Source organism: Dryobates pubescens, chromosome 1 (assembly GCF_014839835.1).
Source record: "Dryobates pubescens isolate bDryPub1 chromosome 1, bDryPub1.pri, whole genome shotgun sequence".
Classification (NCBI taxonomy): domain Eukaryota; kingdom Metazoa; phylum Chordata; class Aves; order Piciformes; family Picidae; genus Dryobates; species Dryobates pubescens.
The window spans coordinates 52,301,475-52,321,485 of NC_071612.1; the positions used below are offsets into that span (position 1 = coordinate 52,301,475).

At 35.5% G+C, this 20,011-nt stretch overlaps 1 protein-coding gene across 1 annotated transcript in view; it reads right to left on the reverse strand.

The window, feature by feature from the left end:
- The window catches only part of SPOCK3 (SPARC (osteonectin), cwcv and kazal like domains proteoglycan 3), a 131,139-nt gene that overhangs the window by 46,320 nt on the left and 64,808 nt on the right, over positions 1 to 20,011 (reverse strand). The window contains exon 5 of the mRNA XM_054165908.1: positions 5,082 to 5,208. Within this exon, the coding sequence (XP_054021883.1) occupies positions 5,082 to 5,208 (127 nt within the window). The remainder of the gene's footprint in view (positions 1 to 5,081; positions 5,209 to 20,011) is intronic.

The window sequence follows — 20,011 nt, forward strand, 5'->3', positions numbered from 1 at the left end:
TGGTTTCCGTGTTTTTTATGACAGACCTGAAAGTGCACCTGAAGGATGGCCAAGGGCTCAGTTCTGGGCCCCTCAGTTTAGGAAGGACATCAAGACACTTGAACGTGTCCAGAGAAGGACAACAAGGCTGGGGAGAGGCCTTGAGCACAAGCCCTATGAGGAGAGGCTGAGGGAGCTGGGATTGTTTAGCCTGGAGAAGAGGAGGCTCAGGGATGACCTCATTGCCCTCTGCAACTATCTGAAAGGTGCTTGTAGCCAGGAAGGGGTTGGTCTCTTCTCCCAGGCAACCAGCACCAGAACAAGGGGACACAGTCTCAAGCTGCACCAGGGGAGGTTTAGACTTGAGGTGAGGAGAAAGTTCTTCACCAAGCGAGTCGTTCGTCATTGGAATGGGCTGCCCAGGGAGGTGGTGGAGTCACCATCCCTGGAGGTGTTCAAGAGGAGATTGGACGTGGCACTTGGTGCCATGGTCTAGTCATGAGGTCTGTGGTGACAGGTTGGACTCGATTATCCTCAAGGTTTCTTCCAACCTTAGTTATACCGTGATACTGTGACCTGCTCTGGGAATGAATCAGTGTCAAGAGACTAATGATTGCATAAATCTTGTTCATTTGCTGGTGAGACTGAAAGATGTGTAACAAATGAACTAGGGAGACTGCATGGAAGAAAATTAAAACAATGCTTATGCTGGTCCAGGGGTCTTACATGACTTAGTTCAACAAAATTCTTTTTGGTACTGAGTGTATTTGCACTCTCCTGAGCTCTTGAAAACCTGAGATCTGCTTTGGGAACATGCTAAATATTTTTAGGTAAACTAAAACCAAAATTAATTGAAAGTATAAATGCTTTGCAATGTGAAACATGAAAAAAAACAATCCTTTAATTGGATATCCAAATTGGATAACTTTTTTTACTCTCATCTATCTGCAGAATCATCTTCTATCCGCAAAGCAACACCCACATATCACAGAGAGTGACTGTGTGAGACAGTGTAAATTAGTTACTATTTGAGGACTTCTCAAAACTTACAAAGACATATTAAAGCAGATGAGGAATTTAGTTTTGGCTACTGCATAATAAAAAAACATAGGTTGTACTAAAGAGTGTAAAGAAAATTAATTACCGATTAGATATAAGAGAGAGGTGTCTATCGTGTGTGTTGAGTGAAGACCACTGTGGAAGAAGTGGTACCACAGGGGCAGAGTGGGAAGACTTGAGTTTTGATCACCCTATGTTCCAGGCCTGGTTCAATACAGAGCATTACTCACAGGGCGCTGGTTTCAGGCAATGTGTGTTACAGTGGAGGTGAAAATATGTGTGGAGTTAGTGATGTTAATGCAGTGAATCTAATTTGGAAATTATTATGCCATTTAGTATTTTTTTTACAGATACCAGCCAAGAAGGTACAAGCAGCTGCAATGGGGAATTTCAAAATAAAACCAAGATAATGCCAAGATAGCACATTTTCAACTAATTCAAGCTTTACAAATTAAAAAATCAGTATGTATGAAATATCATCCAGATCTACAAACGTTTTTTTGTCCTGTTGGTAACCTGTTTATCATATGTATTATTTACCTGAACAATAGGTCTTTGGGTAAAAAACTTTTCAGAAAACAAGTACTACTATACAAAATGAAAATAATATGTAAAAAATATTATTCATAAAGAACACAACTAGTATTTTTACAAGAGAACAAAAGGAAATGAACCTATTGAACCAAGTCTCTGAGTTAAGAAAATATTTTGTGGCCAAAAGAGAACTGATGAGACATAGTTTATAAAGCTATGAACTAGATAAAGTAATTTACATGACAAAAATGGAAGTCTGGCTGCAGCTTTCTTCCTGTTCACCATTACAGCTCTTGCCTGTTTTTCTACAGCACTCTGCAGTGCAAAGGCATAAAAAGTCTGAAATCAGGTCAGCTAGCTTATTCAATCCTTTTTGGACACCCTAGGAAACATATTAAGTCACAGAAACATGCAGATAGATGCCTACTGGGATTATTTAAATTAAGCATCTACCTGTCTGCTTTCATATTTAGAGGCTTGCAGAGACATACGATTCTTTGAGCTTCTGAAAATCTGTCTGAAAACCTATCTGCTTTTTAAATTAGCCATTTGAAATTTCAGGAAGCTATGCAGATGGCTAAGTATATTCCTCACCATTTTATTTATACATTTTGCAAATAGGCAAACTAATATTTTATATCAGTATATGTGAATATAAAGCTTAATTAATGCTGAAGAATAAAATCTTATGATATTCCTAAATGAAGCATACTATTGTTGGTGAATTCAAAAGTATTAATAACTTCTGTAGCATTTTTTTTGGGGGGTAAAAAAGTAATATTACCTTACATTTCCTTCATTGATGACAACAAATGATGCAAACCCCAGGATATTTCAAACAAAAACATACTTTAAAATATTTCAAGGGTGTTTTAAAAAATCTGATTAACAAAAGCACTAAGAACATACCATATTACTCCTACCTATATTTTTCCTTCTGATCTTGGCTTATTCCAAAATTTTAGACACTGGTGCAGTTTGAAAATAAACTGTTTCTTGTCACCATGCATAATATGGAAAAAGAAAATATCCTTCTGACATACACATGCCTATACTTCAGTCTAAAAATTCTGATTCTTTTTCAGAGCTCTTGTTCAGAGAGTCCAAATTTCTGCACTTCATCAGGCTCCTTCTTTCAAACTCCTTCATTTTTAGCTCATCTAACTTCGAGATGCACAGAATGTCACTCAGTGGCACTGGTGCAACTTTTGCTGGCTGTCCTTCATAGTTTTGCATTTCAAGAAAATTTACTGAGAGACAGGAAAAGGAACAACATTTGTGAAAAACATTTTTCAAGTTCCCAGTTCAAATATGAAAATACACAAAATAAAAAATAATCTAAAACGTCAGCAAAAGCTTGTGATTCTCCTAAACCGTTATCTTAAAAACTGCTGGCAATTTTGGGTCACAATCAGTGAAGAAAGATCTTCATTGATTTTCAGCTAACACACAAATTTCTGAGCAATGGTAAAATGAAAGAAATGGTAAGGCTTATAAAGCCTCATTATAGACACAAATGGCTCGTAAAAGCACAGAATTATTTTTTTCAGAAGAATCTCCTTATTGCCTTTTAATATGCCTTATTTCTGTATTTTTAATGTGATATGGATTCCTTAGCCATGCTGGCTGATTGCACTACTAATTGCACAAGTTCAATTTATCTAATTATATCTAAACTCAAATATTTATAGAGTTATGTATGACTTAAAATAGCATCTAAAAAGTGCGCTCATTAGTCTTCAATTACAGGGAAAATAATGGCAGTAGTAAAAGCAATGTGCGTGGACCTAGTTAGCCCTTGCTGCGTTATCCTGCCCAAGTTTCCAAGGTGTTTAAACTATACTATGTCAGTTTGAAAAAAAAATAAAGGTGGAAAAGGAATTAGGCATAGTTACTTCCATTAGGTGAAACCTTCATCAGTGTACTACAGAAGCATTACTGTGATCAGAAGTCAGATGTACCCTAGGCATTCTCTTTTCTTACCCTCACATTGTCTCTGAGAAAAACGTATGCTAAAATTGATTTAAACTCAAAATACCAGACTTAGTAAATAGTCCAAACCACAAAGCTGCATGTGCTATCTGTGAAGAATTGAAGACAATATTTCTGAAATTCCATGTTCATCGTATTTTTCACCTTCAGAAGGAAGAAATGAGCAGTTGTGCAAGTGGGAATGACTATTCCAAAGAATGTCTGTTTTTCCCTAGATTACATACATATTTTCTTGAACATATATCTTGTGCAAAGACACATGTAAGTATTTCTACTTTTTGCTTTTAGCATTTGATTTCTAAAATATACAAAATATTTCCCTGTTCTTTGTCCAAAAAAAATTACCTTTTTTTTAAAAAAGGAAATTTAAGATTTGTGCCCAGTTCCCTGGAACAAAGTATTTCTTTCATAAGAAAAATGTTTTCTAATGTAAGATTTTGGATACAAGTGTAAGAATTGTCAAGGTTGAGGAAATATAAGTTACATTCTGGTATTTTCACTTTATCAAGCAAAGACTAACTCTGACATCTTCAATACTGGCAAATATCTTAAAACAGTTTGCTTAAAATACTACATAGAATTTTTTCTTCACAAGTAATGAACACTGAGCTTCTCCATCTCCATAAATTTAACCTAGAAAAATCAGCATTATTACTACATTTCTCTTGAAGCACTGGATATGATCTATTATTAGAACATTTTGTTAGTGGAAGAACATAGTGTCAGCTGTGCAAGTCCTCTTGAACTACTCTCATGCCATTGCTGACAAAAATGGGTTCAAAAGAACACATATTTCTCTTCCAGAGGATTCAATTGTTAATAGTGGCTGAACATTCTTCTACTGAAAGTTTTAAGAGAGGATTTTAAATAAATTGTTTGCTTTCAGCACTATGAAGTCCCCTATCTCACAGATTTCACCTCAACACTGTACTAACATGTTTCCACAATTTCTGGATTTCAGCAGACTGAGTAAACTGACACTAACATTTTAAAATTACTGTTCTGTCCCTAAGTAAGTATGGCAGAAATGATGGGAAGGTTCAGGAATACAAAAAGAAAATATTTTTATCATCTTAAAACACATTAAACGCTCTTGCAAGAAAGAAAGATATGCAACAACTATTTATTCTATTACACATTCTATCTGGGTATGTTACAGCAGTGCCAAAGTGCGAGGAAAGTGAAGCACCCCTCAATGGCCAACTGGAAAATCTGACAATGTGTTTACCCTGCCCTAAACTGAGGATATGTAACACCTTTTCCAAAACCCTTCCTTGGTGTCTGTCGCAGGTAGACGTAACCCGGATCTCTGTTAGATTGTGGAGCATGCTGTTTTCCTTTGGGTACTAATGACTCACACTGCTTAGGATATGCGACCATTTGGGGTTTTCAGAATATACTAGAATTGCAATCAGAACAAATAAATGTGGATTTGTGCTATATAATGCAGTATTTTCCAAGAGCTGAAACTGTCTGGAACAATAAAAGAGTAATTTAGTGCTTTATTTAATTCTTACCTGAGAAGAATATGTGTGACCATCTGATCCACACACGGGATTGGTATAAACTACTGGACACTGCTTGCAGTTTGCTGAAATGGGACCACCCCTCCACTGTTTATGGCCTAAACCAGCCTCCTTCATACTGTAAGTAAACAAAAAGTATGTAATTCTGATAAGCAGTAGTAAAAATATAATATAGTCAGGTTATTTTAATGCACCTTTACAAACAGTAAGCCATACATAATTCAAGTTATAAAGTTTTCTTCCAAGTAAAGAGTTGACACAGTCCTTGGTATACACTTGCTCACCTTTGTACATTACTCACTGTAGTAATATACTGACACCTGTGTATTATTTCACTTTCTAAGACACTTTATTAGAAAAAGATTATGCTTTGGTTATTTATTTAAATTTTGATGACTTTGACACTTATTGATCAGTGAAAGCTGACTTGTAGAGTATTTACTTTTAAAATTGTTATTAAATAGTATGAATGGAGCTGTTGTATTAGTACTGGTATTTAAGGAGGTAACATGTAAGTAATTAGAAAATTGTATCATAAATACTTCCACAGAAACAGGTAGGTGGTCTTTTGTAGTGTTGTTTGCCACATTTGGCCCACTGCCTTTCACAGCTTGCATTTTGAAAAATTCAGACTCCAGTGCTCTAGATAAAATTCAAAGAAAATAATAAAAAAAGACAAATCCACTGGAGTGCAGAACTGACCTGCAAAAGCTATGTGTGTGTTAATACTAACAGATATATAATCATATAAAAGGTTACACTCGGGTTATACTGTGTGCTGAAATTTTGAACTACAGAGTTTTTTACATTTTAAACAGGAACATGAAACATTGTACACAGAAATTACTAAGTACTGCTGAAAAAGCTGGCAATAGCTTCAGTTACATGTAGCATAATGAGTGATAAGATATGCATATAGGAAGTCTTTATGTCCGTCAGGAAGTATAAAAAAGGAAACAAATCAGGCATACCACCCTAATTAATATTAAATAGCAATATTTTCTGCTGAGTTGCACCATTTGAAGACTGAATACAAATTATTCCGTTTCTATTATAGCAAAGAAAAGCGAAGTTGAACCGTCTCTTTGTTGACTATTGCTGTTGCTCTCACTTGACTCAGAGTTGTCCAATCATTCTCCAGCATAATTAGACTATTTATCTGGCTGTATCTTCTTGTTATTTTTATAGCTCAGAATTTTCCAGAAGTGTCACAGTTGCCTGAGGTTCCTCACAGGACCAGAATTCCAACTATTAACCTAATGCAATTTCTGTTTATCTGAGGTACAGTAACTTTAAAATGCTGCATAATTCAATTGCAAAAGTTCCACACATCAACAGCAAGAACCTAATTGTTAGCAGCAAAACCCAGAAACTGGAAGCAGCATCTGTGAGACACACAGGGGCTGTTTGGTGCAGATGCTCACAACATAACAAAGAAAAGACTAGTGGTGATTATAGGGTTTTAGCGTACCTGCACCCTTGTACGTGCCCTGTATGAAGTTTAAACAGAAGATAGAGGAAGAAATGGAAGAAAATGGGTAACTAAATCACCTAAAGGAAGGAAAAGTGAATGACATGTCTAAGGAAGGAGCACAACAGGGGTGGACACTAGAACAAACTCAGGACATGAAAAGTACATGCATGTCACAACTAGTGGAGAGGTATGAAGAAATATTTTATGTAGGCAGATATATTACCTTCTCCCAGATAACCTCTGCTTCATTATGGTGTCCAGGGTACTCATTTAAGGTGAAGATAACTCATCTGACACCTTAAGCAGATTAGTTTTCTTAAAACCTCTGTTTCTATAGAAGCAACACTAGTTATAGACAAAAATATCTACATTTTTCTAAACTTGCAAAGGAAGGTATCATAATAATAATATGGAAGGTATAATAATAAATTATAAATAATGATGCTTCAAAGGTATCCAGAGTCATGGAAATGCTGTGGATGGACATGTATACAGAAGCTTTAATACAATAATGCAGAAATTACATTCTCTAGTATCAGAGCTGTCAAATAGCTATTTTTTGATTGTCAGTCACTGAGATGACATGCAAGTTAATTAAAAGCATTTTTTAATAGTAGTTATACTGGTAGGTATATGCATTTCATTTCCTTTTGCCCTTATTTAATTGCATTAATTTGTTTCTCCTTTGTCTCCTATGTCCTCCTCCTATGTTCCTCCTTTGTCTCCTATGACCTCCTCCTATGTTCCTCCTTTGTCTCCTATGACTATGACTTTGTCTCTTTTGACTGTTTTCTTGTTACCAGGTGGTGTCTTTATTTTTATTTTTTGGCAGCTGGGCAGTGAGTGTACATACAAACTGTTGACAGAGGGGATTGGGCATGGCACTCGGTACCATGGTCTAGTCATGAGGTCTGTGGTGACAGGTTGGATTTGATGACCTTTGAGGTCTCTTCCAACCTTGGTGTTACTGTGATACTGTGACATGGAAATAACCAAAAACTAACGTGATGATATAAACCATCTTGAATTAAGATCATTGGTGTATATGTACAATATCATAAAATAAGATACAGAAAAAATATTTAACCACAATACAAGTAATTTGTGATCATTCACTTAAGATACACAGATAAAGCAACGTATTTTTACATTTTAAAGAATTTGGCAGAAAAACAAATAGTAAACAAAGAAATCAGTTACTTTGCTGTAAGAAATCACCTTTCCTTTTCTCTTACTTGTATTTACTAATTTTGTTTGATATGCAAGAAGAAAATCCAGATCACCACAAGTTGTAGTTACTACAGTTCAGCCATTTAATTTTGTGACTCTACTGCAATAGCTATAAACATTATTGCATTTGTTACCGTTTTGCCACAATACATATATGATGCCACACAGAAGTCAACCTCTTCCACTTTATACAGTTTTCTACTTCTAAATTTCCTGAAAAGAGCTACAGAATCTGTATAGCAACAAAATGACTATTTCTGAATACACAAGCTCCACTTTATTTGACATTGTTGATACCTAGAAGTTAAATTAAATATCTGGGCTTAATTTATCAGCAACACTTATGATTGCATTGATTTGCTTATACCAAGTTGTGCATATGTTTTTAGACTGCATATGCAACTGCATGTCAGGAACATAATTAGCCAATTGGCCCAATTACTCTAGCCTATGTACCTGTTTGCATACGGAAACTTACCTTCCCATGTACACAGTGATTGTGTCTGTAAATACTTTGAGAATGCTTAATGTAACCCATTGTAAATTTGGATACAAGAAACTCTTTGGCAATGTGACTCAATTGCAACTTATAAAATGCGTAAGTGCCCAATTCACTTGAAAAATAACATTTTTATAGCTTGATTTGAGAATCTTCAAACATAGACCAACAGAAAAAAATACAACCTACTCAAACCTTAATCTTTCAAAGAATTTGTACAACTACCTGAACACTGTATTTGCATTTTTTAGAGATTTTAGAATTACTCAATTTTATTTTTTTTTTAACGTAGCCTTTGGGGGATACAACCAGGATGCATCAGATTAACATAATCAAGAAAAACTACTTGTATTGCTAAATCAAATTTTACTTTCATTAGAGTTGACCGCATTTCCTTCAGTTACCTTTTTATGTGGAAGCATTATGGAAGAAAACCGTGACTGCAGGAGTATTATTGAACTGTTTCTTTCAAATGACAAAAGAAACCAAAACATTATTAGCATTCTCTGTGTGTGTATTACATAGTCATACAATGGCTGGGGTTGGAAGGGACCTCTGGAGATCATCTAGTCCAATCTCCCTGTTAAAATCGGTTCACATTGAGCAGGTTGCAGGGGAACAAGACCAGGTTAGTTTTGAGTATATCTAGGAGACTCCACAATCCCTCTGGGCAGGCTGTTCCAATGCACTAATGTCCTGAAAGGTCAACCCCCCAAACATGCCCTAGCCCAGACAATGGACTAAGCATCTGCGAATGTGCTAACCTGGACAGTTCCTGGGGTCCAGATAAACATATACCACATGTAATTCACATTGTAACACAACTGTGAATTGTGTGTGCCCCTGGCCATGTTTGGATATGTCCCATCCCACAAGTCCAGTTCTCAGGGTTCTGTGTTACCAAAGGGCATTAATTGTCTTGGGACAGTATTTAAACCAGCCAAGAAGGTAGGCAGCTTGCCTTGTCCTCACCCAGACAGCAACAAGAGCCAAATGCTGCCCGAGTAGCAGCTGAGGGCCTGCTTACCACAAAAAGACAGAAGCCAAATGATGCCCAAGTGGCAGCTGAAAAACTTGCTCTAGCAGACCAACAACTTCACCCAGGCCTTGCACCTGGACCAAGGCATAAAGGGGAAAAGCTCCAAGGAAACCAAATCCCAGAAGAGGCTGTAACCCAGCAATGTAGCACACAAGAGAGAGGCACCCCCCACCCTCTCCAAGCTAAGGGCAACCTCCAGATGGTGAACTGGGCACATCATGAATGGCCACTCAGGTTCAGTCTTAGCAGCAAAGGCTGAAGCAAAGACAGCAGTCACCAGGGCCTGGACTTCATTGAGAAGCAGGCCTACATTTTCCTTAGTCTTCCTTTTGCTACTCATGCACCTGAAGAAGCCTACTTGATATCCCTTGTCAGATTTAACTCCAAGTAACCTTAGCCTTTGTCACTGCATGTATATTTTTATTATTTTGACTTGTTTCCTTATTTTTTGCACTATTCCTTATTAATACAAGAAAAATCTGTCTTAAGAAAATAAAACTAATTGAATAAATATGAAACAAATAAAGCAAAGGTCAATAAAGTTAATATGTGAATCAAACCACAACACATTTTAGCAACTTTAACGGTGATGGCAAGATATTTGTATTTACTAATGAACCATAATAATGTTTAGCAGGTGCATGTGTGATTATATAAATTCAGTTTTATTTTTCCCCAACACCTGCATCCAAGGTAACAGATTAGGAAGTTATGTATAATCTATCATTTTTGTCAGGATCCCTAAGCATACATACTCAGTATTAGTTTAGAATTTAGAAGAGTATTTCTTTCTGTGTATGTATAAAGAATATGCTGTTCACTCATCTGTACCAGAGAAGAAAAAAAAGTGGACATCTTGAAGGCACAAATCCTTACTACCTTCTTCCACCCACATGTATTATTACAAAAAGAAGTTTACACTTTAAGATAGTTTCTTGCCTTCTTTCTATACAGCCCATTATTTTCAGTACCATTCTTCCTACTTTTGCCAGGCAAAGTAACCCACATTTTATTCTAAATATCTAATACTGTAAAGTAAAATCTAAACAAAGCAGCCTTATACATTTTTCAAAAATCAGTTTTATGTAATGCTGCTGAAATCTCCTGGAATAGTGTTTGCCTCACTTTGAATAAATGATGTTATCTACTGTAGCATTTTAATGAGACAGAAAAGCAAAGAACACACAGCAGCACAGAAGAGTTTTTATTCAACTTATCTGTAGTTGCCTGAAAGGTGAAAGAGACCTAATACATTAACAGCTGAATTCAGTGCTCATGCCAATCTTCTTTTCCATTAGGCTGACAAATGATACAGGCATTTCAAGGAGTAATTTGATAGAAATTACTACATAAATCACCAGAGAGGTGAAAATTTAAGATTTTAAAGTATAAAAAGTGCTTATTAGTGATAGAAATACTCTCAGATTTTTTTTGCTTAAAAAAAGTTAACCAGCACAAAATAGACTGAAGATTTTTCTTAGGATGTCTCAAATTGCTCCACTTGTAATTTGCATTGTTAGGCACTGACAAGCACCTATTTTTCTAACACACTTGAGATACAACTTACAAAGAAGGAATAACATTTAAAAAAGCTTGATGCAAAACCATTGCATGTTTTGACGTTATGATAATTTCCTGATCAGAACTATGTGGTCAGTCGCATCTTTAAGACATACAGCTACAGAAAAAAACCACAAAGAAAATCAAGTGAACTAAATGAAAAGAAAAAACCCACAGACGAGACAGGGTTGGTAATTGGCAGATAAAGGGAAAGAAAACCTGTGATAGATATTCAGAATTAAAAAAAAAAAAAAAAAAAAAAAGCATTCAGTGATGTTTTTATGAAGGTCTTTAACTTCCAGGCAGTAGTTAGTTATGTAGTAAAAATCTGAAATCTGACTCTAAAATCTGAAGGAAAAAACTCTGTAGAAAAGGTTCCAAATATCTTTCCAAACAAGAGAAAGTAGTCCTTTTGAGCTCAACATCCTGGAATCCCCCACGCTCAACTGTAGCTATATTTTAAAGAGTGCTGCTCAAAAACTTATGGCATAGTTTAAGACAAAACAAAACAAAAAAAAGGTGCTCAAACATCGCCTAGAGACAGAATATAGACTTAAAAGGATTAAGAAGGTGGCTGCATTAGAAGATATAGCAAGTAACTGCATCAGAATCCTCCTTTCTTGCCTTGTAAACTTATTTCCTTCCCAGCAAACATTGCTCTTAAAGAGCTTAGGAAAATTAACAAAATCTAGATAGCAAAAATGAGCAGATTCTTCATACTCATCCTGTCTTTTGTTTCTCCTTCCAGCATAGATGCCAGAGCAGAGAGATAGCACTCTCTGAGTCCCAGTTCTAGAGAGCATGATTTGTCCATTGCTACCTAACACAGGCATTGTAAAGTCAGAAATATAATATATTTCCAGCAGGGTTCAGCATTATTTATGGATTTGCCTACTGTATTTCAATGAAATTATCTGACACAGTTTCATGCATTTCCTATATATTTAGTTAGAAATGGTCACATACATGGATCTGAAATGGATTTTGCTTGACAAATACTGGACATGTGGAAAGCACTCGTGCATATTGCAGACTTCATTTTCTGTCATCAATGCACTCCGACTTTGCTAAAGATAGATGTAAGCTGATCCTTAGTAAGAATATCTGTAATAACTATTCCAGTCCTTGTTTAAGTTAGCATATACATGATGTTATGTCAATGAAAACAAGTGAGACACGAGTACAAACAACATCTAAACTATGTGACCTTCAAACAAATGAGTTTGAACTGGAATAGAACATTATTGAAGGTTAAGGAACAAGACTGCATCTTCCCATAGAATATTAATATTACAGATGTTATACGATTTCAGTATCAAAAATATTTAATTTCTTGAAATCTGCTCATGAGACAAACCATACCCTCATCTAGTGATACTGAAAACATACTTCAACCTTATTTTTGTTGCTTCAGAAGACATACTGAATATAGGGTAATTTGTTTGTTTTAATATGAAAATCACAGATTTAACTCATTCTGTATTACTTCTGTGATCTTTTTGATAACATTTTGCCTTGTATTCCTACTGCACAAATCCCACTTGGACGTCATGAACCCACAGAAGCTGTCAAAATTTTAAATTCACTCACTAAGGGTTGAGAGTTGAGCATAAACATCTCTCTTCAAGAAAGAAATCTGGACATGCAGGTCAATGAAGCATTACCACATCAGTATCTGCAAGTCAGACCATCAGAATAAAGAAGAATGGCACATATTAGATATTAAGAAAAGTTTCAACAAAAGTGTTTTTAAGCATTGGAACAGGTTGCTCAGGGAAGTGGCCAGCATGCCTGGAAGTATTTAAAAGACATACAGATGTGGTACTGAGCGCTATGGTTTAGTGGCGGACTTGGAAGTACTAGGCTAATGATTGGACTCAATGATCTTAAAAGCCTTTTCCAGCCTAACTAATTCTAAGATTTTATATTTCATGGAGTTACCCCTCACCTAACTGCCTAACCTCCCTCTTAAGGGCTAAGGGTTTCATAGGGCACGGCTGAATAACCTTGGCTTAAACTTCTGAAGAAACCACTAGACTGTGAAAAAGAACCATAAGAAATTATGTAGAGTGGAACCATGAAATATAAGAAAGGTAAAAATGCAGACAGAACTATGATTGCTGAGACAAGGTCAGTCAAGGATTGGGGGAAACAAGCCACAAGTATGTGAAATTATAAAATCATAAAAGACAATCAGAAGTTTAAGCTGATCCTCAGCTTATTTCAAGAAGCTATAGAAGTCAACATCTGTTATACTTGATTGAAGTGTCTGATCAGCAAGGACTGCTTGGGTATCTTGCAAAAGGTGGTGAACACCTTCTCATTATTGGTGCATCTTTAGTATATTCATGTATTTTTCAGTTCTTTTAGTGTTGGCTTTGTTACAGCTCTAATTTCATTCAACAAAACAATAGAAAACACCAGACTATGGAAGCATCCATTTGACCCCATATGAACATACAAGACTTCCAAATCACTGTGACATTGAGAGATCACACTGAGAAATCTTCTTATCAATCATTTTTTAGCAAAGATAATTACATAATAGGTATATGCAATGTAAGACAGTAAAACCACAATATATCCCAGGAGACAAGCTGATTTCCTACGTACTTCAAAGCTGACATAACTGAATAAAAAGCTCACTTTTGTAATTCATAGAGATAGGGGTATTACTATACTAGAAAAAAAAAAACCCAACCATTTTAAAACAAAACGCTGCTAGTTTCATTAGTATCTCTAAATTGAAGTATTTTTGAAAAGATCATATATTATTTGTCCTGTTGCTTGAGGTGAAAAAAAATCAAGTATATTAAATGTGCAAGATAATTTTAAAGATGAAAATTTGACACAAAACAGAGATATCCATAATGCAGTATCTGTGCTAGGATATGAAAAGAGAAACCTATTGTAAGACTGCCAAAAGAAGTTTTACTAACTATGGTAATTTTGATTCACATTTAGTCTAGCATGATAGAAGTTCTCTTTCCCGTATGTCAACATTATATTTCCCCTTGTCTTTAAAAAAGACTCCAACTTAATTCCACAAAAGAGCTCGTTAGCAAAAAAGCTAGATATAATTTCTCCTTATGTCGTTAAGGAACTCAGCAAGCATCCTTCCATTCTTTTTCTTTCATCCTTCCTTACATTAATGCCAATTCCATAAAACAGTACCTACAGGTGAATACATCCCAAAGAAACAAAAAAAAATGCTATAAAAGGTAAAGTAGAAATAATAAATACTTATATGGTAATAACACCAAGAGAGCTTTTAGCCTTTTGTTTAAACTTTGACTTCTTCATTCTCCATCATGCAGAGTTTGGAAAATTCCATAAATTTGAAATAGCTTAAAACAAAATGTTCCGGAAAAAAAAGGAAAAATAAGGTATTTCAGGCCTGTTATTGTTCTGCTCAGTTGCAGCTAGAGAGCCCCAGATGGCCACCCCTGGTATTCTGCATACCAAACCACAATATTTATCTTAATTTAGTTGCCTAATTACATTTTCAGACTCATGACTCTGCAAAACAACAAATTCATCATTCTTAGCCTCAGAACCTAACATGTTTTCCAATACTTTGCTTTACAAGACCAACCACAAATCCAGCTTTCAAGTCCCCAAATTATAATGTAGGGTGACAAAGGCCACGGATACACAGGAGAAGAAAAAAGTAATCTATTGAGAGATTACATAAATGGAAGCAGGTATTTTCTGCCCCCACTGTGGAGCACAAAAAAGCATTTCACAATGTTTGGGAAAGCATCTGTTTGCACAAAAGCAAAATTAAAAAAACAAAACAAAACAAAAACAAAAACACAAAGAAACAAACCTGAAAGGAGATGGTGCTTGTTTTTTTCCAGTGGTATTTTTTCCTCTATAGTTCATAGTTTTTTTCCTCTATAGTTCATTTTTTCGCTCAATTTTATTTTCATTGCCGTCTTTATAGGTCCAAGCACGTATGACTAACTGCATCTTTTGATATCTGAGTGTCTTTAGTAAGAAAGTAAATTGTGGTACCTAATTGGACTAGTGTCCAGTCTGCTAATTGAATACAGCATCTCATTTTAGATAGGAAGCAAACTAAAAAATTAACAAGAAAGTGTCCACAGGCAAAACTTAACAACTTCATTCCCAAGAACAGGTTTACCATGTCAGAAAAAGTAGCTGTGATATTAGCTTAGAGGACTTCAAACATATTTCTAAACCTTTCTTTTAACCACAACACTGACTGCCATGTCAAAATTAAACAGGTTCCTAAAAATTGTTTTGAATCTGATGCCTCACCTGTTCTCCCTGCTCCTTCATTCTGAGATGGTAAATGAAAATAACTGAACAGAAATTTCAGAAATAAAATCCTGTCATAGGCTTTCTTACTCAGTCAGCTGTGATTTATCAAGGTGAACAGAGACAACAGGGCTATTAAGACAAGTAAATTGAGACTTCACTTATCATAGTTTCTTAACATTTACAAACTCTTTACCATTCCTTACAAATCTCAATGTTTTGCTTGCTTTTATAACTGTTACATTTGCATATTTTTTTAAACAACATTTTGTGCTTGGTTTGCAGTAGAACATGTAGACAATACTGTATCTAACATAAATAATCTTATTTTACATTGTGAAGATTGAAAAAGTGACTTAGAACATGACAAAAGTATTTAAGTATACTTTGAAGTAAATTGATATATGATTTCAGTATACTTCTAGAATATGATAGGAAATTCAGTTTTCCAGAGGCCTCAAATCTGTGAGATACAAGAATGAAGTGTTGCTATTGTTGGTTCCCTATGAAAGAGAAATTTATGGGTAAAAGTGTCAGAGGTACATGGATCTCTAGCATTAGCTCTAATAATGAATAAAGGGACATCCAGCTCTCACACGGTTGTGTAACACGTGTTTTTTTTATGCTATCTAAGAGCAGGGGATATAATTCTGATCCAGATCACCTTAGCTGTGCATTCATACCTTTTCTAGACTCCAGCAGCATGGCTCCAAAGTGAAAAAAAAATTCAATCATATCCTCCAGATATCCTCTTCCTGTAATTGTACATTTATTGCTCTACTACCCAGCTTAAACTTCCTCTCAGACAGTCCTTCCTATTCTTTGCCTGTTCCTTGCACCAATGAGTCTGGGGCTGGAGAAGAGATGATATTTGGGGTTTTCTTTAAAAAGGCCCAAGAGCAAAATTTTAGTGTTGAATTTAAGGATCAAAACTTAACAATTATGCAAATCTTAGAACTACAAATATCATTGGAAATAAATGTGCAAGTGGTGAAGGCAATGTCAAGGGGAATTCATTCTTCCAAGACATGCAAATGTTTTCAAAGATATTTATGTGTCCAAATCTTCAGATGTTCAACAAATGAATTAAACTTTCAATTACAATTAGCTACTTTAATTTTTTTCTGATATGAAACTCAGACAAGAAAAAGCTCATCCAGGTATAGTCCTCTGAGAATGATCTTTCCCAGAGGAATTAATGTATTTTTCACCACTGGGAACTTTAAATGTGTTGTTTGGCACAAATGGAAATTAATAGAATTATTTCTGTTCCCTGAACACTAACCCTAATCAATTTCACACACTTACTGTTTTCTCACCACTGGTATGTAAGCAAAACAGATGTATTCTGTAAACACAACTTATGAAGCAATGCCTGTACATAAACCAAAATGCATTAGAATTGATTCTAGCTACTAATAAAAGCACTTGATCGTAATCATGTCCAGATGAAAATTTTAAAACCCATAAAATAACCCCTCACATGCAAGCATCCTGAATTTTATTCTGCTCCATAATCCAGCGTTAAGAGCATTTCAGTAACACTGAAAGACAAAAGGACAAAAAAAAAAATCCGAACACACAATCCACCAACAAATCACAAATTAAGCACTAAGTGATTACAAATTCTTGCATCAGCTATTTTACAATTGCTAATGTATTCTAATAAAGAACACTGAAAAAGCATTGTGACAGCTAATTTTTAAAGCACTACAAAGAAAAACAACAAACCAGCAAACTTTGTAAGAAGGTGTACTGAACTGCTCCTGGATTCCTTCTGCATAATTTTTCTGATAAAGGAATATTCAAAGATTTCACTCTTGCTGTTTTGTATTATTTAAATGTTTACACAATAGTCTGCAAATTATTTTTTTGCTATGGACTACAATCACAACTTTATAGTTAAGGACAAAGAAATAATTTCTTCCTAATGTTGTTAGCAAAAAGGCAGTCTTTTTCACTAGTAGATTCTCACGAATACTGTGAGGAAAAATACCCATTTTAAAACAACAGCAACAAAATAATCCCCTAGGGATCCCCCTAGCCAGAAATTCACACAATAATAATCCCTTAATTCAGCCATCACACTTCCTAATTCTTTCCTGTCCTGAGCGGAATTGCCCAAACTTTCTGTGTTTTAAGATGTGGTACGACTGTGTTTGCCTTCAATCACTGTCAGCCAGACAGAAAGAAACACAGGAAGATGGGATTCATTTCCCTGACAAACAATCATCCCAGACCTAATTTATAATCTCATTGCAGAAATGGGAAGTAGGATATTAACAACCAGTAGAAAATTCATCATGACAAATGATTCAACTGATTGTCCAGTGTACCCTCTCATCCCCCTGCAAGGCACTGAGAATCTGAAGATTACTGGAACAGGTAAAACATGAGTAGTCCTAGGACTTACTAAATTAACTGATGTCAGACTGCATTAATCTATAGAGTTGGACTCCATGTTTTTTTATTAAAACAGGTCTATCACAGATTTTGAATGGGAAAAGTATACTGAAAACTACTTCTGCTAATAAACAGAACAGGAGAGTTCTGTTTAGGTCTCTTATTTCAAGTTTGCTTTGATCTCCTACAAATATACATTACATTAAAAAAAAAATTAAAAACTAGTAACTTTCCATTTTAGAGGTCTAGATACATGAGAAAAGGGTTTTGTTTGGTTGATTGGTTGGGGAGGGTTTTGTTAGTTTTGGTTGTTTTTTTTCCTTGGGGACAGTAAATTTTGAGTTTGGCTGCAAAAAGTATAAACATTTACGGTTAAGCTACATGGGTAGTATCAGCAATGTTGGTACTGCAATACATATTCTTCCTATCTACATATATATCTGCCATCAGTATTTGCAAAAGTTCCTTATTGGAGAGAGAATTAATTCCATTAGAGCATCTTGTTTTCCTCTAGCTGTGTATACTTAACTGCCACTATAATGAATGGAAAACACACATGCACACTAGGTCTTCACAAAAAACGCACAACATATGATTTATAGGCTTAGCCACCTTTTTTCCTTCTCAGGGCAATGAAACAGCTAATAAAAGAGAGCTCCATATTGTTCATTTAATAAATATAAATTGCATAGCATATAAAAATCCCCAAAATAGTCACATTTTCACCTCTTCTTTAAACACATAAAAGTTCACAACATTTTCTCAACAAGTTCCATTAAGCAATAGCTAAGCCAACATCCTTTTCAGTACTTTGTAGAGTGTAAGTATGAGCAGAATGGCAGTTAGAGCATAATTGGACTAATCAAAGCCATATAATGTTAGTATTGTGAGTGAAGCAGTGTTGCTTGTTAGCCTACTACAAAAGAATTACTGTAAATTCAGCCTACGTGCAGCATCACTTCCTGTGCAAACACACAGATAATGCAACAAGCTTGAAACACTGCCAAGCTGGCAGACTGGCAGCACAAATTATGCAAAGAACTAGAAAGCCTTCAGCAGATTCAATAGAGCTTGGAGCATAAGAATGATTAAGTGTTGCTGTGTACAACTACAAATCATAGTAATGAATCAAGACTAAAATTTCCAATAAGGGACTTAAACTGCACCAGCTGGCCTTCTTCAGCAGTGTTGTAACTTGAAATGATGACATCCTAAATAGTGGTGTTTCCAACTTTCACACAATCTGGCCAAAGCAAACCCTTTGTTTTTCTTCCATTTTTTGAAGTCTTTTTTTTGAAAACAACATAAAATGTGGCAGCACCTGAAGACAAGGAAAACTACCGATCTATACTCTTCCTTCTACACTTCCTTTTTTCTAATCAAATGAGAGCAAGGCCCTATTTGACTCTAATTAAAGTGAGTATCTTCAGATCAGTTCTTAATTGACTTTCTTCCAAAACTACTGTGACTTACTTAACACAACTATAGATTTGTAATTAAAGCTTTGGGGTTCTTTGGGTTTTTTTGTGTGGTAGCAAGTCCAAATTGAAAACCTTAGTCCTTTTATTGTAAAGTAAGCGTGATAGTTAAGTATCTTGCATTGCAAAGTATGATACTTTAGAAATCCAGGACTCATGTCTATATGATATGAAAAAATATAATTGATACATACACATGTACATGTATGTGCTTGCATATACATACATATGTAGGTGTGCGCACTCTTCTTATCAAATGGATCTCTCACATACTTGGACTTGGTCACTTTTTATGTCCGGGGACACAACCTCAGCCATGCATGGAAACAGAAGAGATTTCAGTTTGCTTTCACAGTGGAATTAGTGTTACGGTTCTGCAGGACTCAAAACTTACTCTGGGTTTCTGTCACATCATCCATAACAGGAAAAAGGTTAAGCAAGAGATGGATTCAGGGCCCAGCACTCATCACTTTAAACATTTCAAAGCTGAGACTGAACATTTTCCTCATGTTATACATAACACTAAGGTGAACATACCCAGGGAGGAACCGCTGACAATTTGGCTCAAGAAGTAATTCGACACTACAAAAGAGCAGAAGTCCAAGGCAACATAATGGACCACATGACCAATGGTTTGCATCAAATCAGCACTTGGAAATGTTATTTAACGCTAAAGCATAAAGGAAGTTGTAATAAGATTAAGTGGTAGCACAAAATCTATCAAACAGTCCAACTACTCTACCTGCTCATCTCCTACCCTGCTTCAAATTTTATAAATGTCCAGTCTGTATACTTCTGTGGGAACATGCCTTGCAGAGCTTTAATACAAAACGAGCAATTGTGAGTTTTTGTTTCTTTGTTACTAGTTATGACTCTCCATTCGTGACTAGTGAATTCCTGTAATTTTCCAGGCAAATCACAATCTGCAACTGCCTTTTAACATGGATGTAACAT